Below are 3,740 nucleotides of genomic sequence, written 5' to 3' on the forward strand. Positions count from 1 at the left end.
TCCTAGACCTCTGGGAGGCCGAGGTGGGAGGATCTCTTGAGCTCAGGAGTTCAGATCAGTCTAAGCAAGAGCAAGACTCCAGCTCTACTAAAAATAGAAAAATTAGCCAGGCATTGTGGTGTATGCCTATAGGCTCAGCTTCATGGGAGACTGAGGCAGAAGAATCACTTAACCCCAGGAATCTGAGGTTGTTGTGAGCTAAGATGATGCCAATGCTCTCTACCCAGGTGACAGCGACAGATTCAGTCACTAATTAAACAAATAAATACAAGCCAAGTGCTTGGGAGAAATACAGAGGACCTAACTGGAACAAAGGAGGACACCACTCTGAGAACCCGAGCGCCCTCCAGAACACCTCCACCCCAGTGAGGACACTTACTGCCTTGTTAACAGCCATTCGGAGTTCCACTGCACCCCCAAACTTCTGGCTCACAGCTCGGCTCACTGGGACGTAGGCCATTGGTATGACCTCAATGGGAATTCCCTTGTGCCACTGATCCCCAAGGTTCTTTGAATCTTTCCTGGAAAGAGTCAAAAAGCACAAGAAAAGTAAGTAAGCTCAATGGTAAAAAACACCAAATTCAAGAGTGGGGTTAATGAGATGCTGGGAGGCCAAACACTGTGATCAAAGGCAGTATATGCAGAGCTTCAAATGTCATTGGCTGTTTAACTATTTAAGAAATGAGATGGTTCGGCGCCTGTGGCTCAAGTGGCTAAGGTGCCAGCCACGTACACCCAAGGTGGCGGGTTCCAATCCAGCCCAGGCCTGCCAAACAACAATGACGGCTGCAACCAAAAAATAGCCCGGCATTGTGGCAGGCGCCTGTGGTCTCAGCTACCTGGGAGGCTGAGGCAAGAGACTCGCTTGAGCCCAGGAGCTGGAGGTTGTTATGAGCTGTGATGTCACAGCACTCTACCCAGGGGGACAGCTTGAGGCTCCTGTCTCAAAAAAAAAAAAAAGAAAAGAAAAGAAAAGAAAAAAATAAAAAAAGAAATAAGATGCTGGGCAGCGCTTGTGCTCAGTGGGTAGGGCGCCAGCCCCATATACCAAGGGTGGCAGGTTGGAACCCACCATGGCTAAACTGCAACAACAAAAAAATAGTCAGGCATTGTGGCAGGTGCCTGTAGTCCCAGCTACTCGGGAGGCTGAGGCAAGAGAATCACCTAAACCTAGGAGGGAGGTTGCTGTGAGCTGTGTCACCACAGCACTCTACAGAGGGCAATAAAGTGAGACTCTGTCTCTAAAAACAAACAAACAAACAAAAGAAACAAGTGCTGGAAGTAAGTATGACAAGAATGTTAAAATCTGACGTGGCTGGCCTGGGGGTTATATAGACATTTAATATTTAAGCTCTACTTATAGCTATAATATTTCATAATAAGTGAATACACACACATACATGTATTTTAAATTAATAGCAACACAAGTGCTTCCTACTAGACTCTTTAAAGGAGAATGTGAGAGCCTCATCAAAGACTGCCTATAATACATGTTTCAAGTTGCCCAAGAGGAAGCAGGGTATGCTGAACTCTGCTTACTCTGAGGCTGCCTGTCCTCACACGCACAGGTGTGTCACAAGCAATACACCAGACATGCTCTGTCAACAGGTGACAGGCCATTTCCTCCCCCTTCCACTGGATACATGAAATAAGGCTGGAGATTCCTACCTCAGCCTAATGGTAATGTAATCAGTTTGCGACCTCTACCTTCAGCCTGGAAGCAAAACATAAACTCTCCTAGACAATGCCTTTGAGGAGTCTCATCCAGCAGTCTCAAAAAGTCAGAGACATCCTCCATCTATTTCCTCTTCTATAAAACAGGAATGAGGCTTGGGGATCAAATCTCCCTCTTCAGTCAGCAGTTCGGAATGCCAGAAACTGTACCTGAAATCAGCGATCACGATGAAGCGACTGGCATAGCCAGCCACGATCTTCTCCTGGGTCAGACAGCCTCTGTGGTTGGAAAAGAAGCAAATGAACACAGGAGTATAACAAAATCTCCAACTGGGAGCTAAGAGCAGATAAAGAAACCCCAAATCCACTCAATCCTGGCACTTAAAGAGAAATTTAACTTCTAATTTTTAAAAGGACATCCCCCACTCGTCATGCTGTTTCTGGTAAAGGGACTACAGGAACACCAGCCTTGTGTCTGGGAGAAACCTAGAAAGCAGACAATGGTTCCCATTCAAGCCAGGCACAATCCCATCCAAGACACATCTGAGAAGCTGCTTTGTGCTTAGAGAGACGTCATCTAGACATGGTATGAATGGGAGGATCTATAACCTGAGGAAGACAAGCTTTGAACAATGTGCCCAATCAACTATTTGACAGGGTGACAGAAAGGAGAGCGCCCAGATCATGGAAATCAGCAGATCTGAGACCAGGCCTACTTCTAGTGCTAAGCATCTAAATTATCTCCTAACTGCAGTCGAGAGAATTAAATAGCACATATAAAAATCATCTAAACAATAACGTGTGATCTTAAACAAATATTGTATCATTCAATAGCCTGCTTGATTATGTAAGAACCAGCAGAACAGGACTTCGCTTTTTTCAACTCACCATTCCCTACCTGCCCAAATCTCAACTTAGGAAACATCTGATCAGTGTTTTCCAAATGAATGAATAGATGCCTAACTGCTCACAGAGGAAAGCATGGCTTTAAAGCACAAGTGGCTTACTGGTGCCCACAGACCTGATAATCTAGCCTAGTAATATTTTGATTTGGCCTCAACAATAAGTTTGAATGCAGATCTACAGAGAGCCCACTAAGGAACAAGGGCACTAAAAAGGCCCAGCTTCCTCATCACCAGATTGTTGTTCCCAACCAGAAACACCAGACTGGATCTAAGGCAATTAACAGACAGATTCACGTCCAACACAGAGGCAACCTGCTCATCCTGTATCACACCCTGCTTTGCTAAGGATCAACTGGTAGGCAATCTTTAGCAAGAAACACTCACCCACCGCCCTTGATGAGATTGAGATCGGCATCTACTTCATCAGCACCATCGATGGCGAGGTCAATCTGTGTCAGAGAGAAGTAAAGATACAGAAAACACCAAGAGCTCTGGAGGGGAGGCTGTATGCTAATCCTGACTGGACAATTGCTCATCAGATCCTCTGCGGCCCTATTAGCTAGGTCTAGTAGTCTCATTTAACAAATCAAGAAACTGAGGCTCCAAAGGTTAAGCTGCTCCACTGGGGTCACAGGGAAGCCAGCACAGGACCTGGGACTCAACCTGGGATAGCTCTCACAATGACTCCTGACTCCCTTTTCACACTGATGGGCTTCTCTGTGGACAAGCTGGAACTATTTAGAACATGCATTCTCAGTGTGGGTGATATCATGCTCCAGGAAGCAAAAATTAGTTCTTGGGGGTGGGAGAGAGATCTTAGCCATTACGATGGTTTTTGGTCCTCCTATACAGTGTATCTGTGGCATTAAATTCCATGGGGGGGTAGAGGGTCAAGAGGGAGGAAAAAAGCCAAGAAAAACTGATACAAATATCTCTGCACTAATTGTGGGCAAACTCACAGGCAAATTCAGGTAGACATGAAGAGCAGATGAGGGGATATATCTAAAGAAGGTAACAGACACTCGATGTGTTCCTGAGCTGGAAATTATTTGGAGCACTACTGCTCAGACCCCACTTGTCTGGGCTTGCCACGCACTCTATTAGGTGGTTCTACCAGCTCCAAAAGCAGTCAAGGGGCAGATAGATTCATTCATCTTTCAA

At 45.7% G+C, this 3,740-nt stretch overlaps 1 protein-coding gene across 3 annotated transcripts in view; it reads right to left on the reverse strand.

Annotated features, from left to right (window-relative positions):
- Positions 1–3,740, reverse strand: part of RPIA (ribose 5-phosphate isomerase A) — a 46,143-nt gene that overhangs the window by 8,961 nt on the left and 33,442 nt on the right. For all 3 annotated transcript variants that reach the window (XM_003799183.2, XM_023518802.1, XM_023518801.1), the window contains exons 5-7: positions 2,964–3,028; positions 1,885–1,953; positions 380–521 (exon numbers count right to left, since the gene is read on the reverse strand). In XM_003799183.2, the coding sequence (XP_003799231.1) occupies positions 380–521; positions 1,885–1,953; positions 2,964–3,028 (276 nt within the window). The remainder of the gene's footprint in view (positions 1–379; positions 522–1,884; positions 1,954–2,963; positions 3,029–3,740) is intronic.

The sequence above is a fragment of the Otolemur garnettii genome, unplaced genomic scaffold (genome assembly GCF_000181295.1).
Source record: "Otolemur garnettii isolate 467f Iridium unplaced genomic scaffold, OtoGar3 scaffold00147, whole genome shotgun sequence".
Lineage (NCBI taxonomy): Eukaryota > Metazoa > Chordata > Mammalia > Primates > Galagidae > Otolemur > Otolemur garnettii.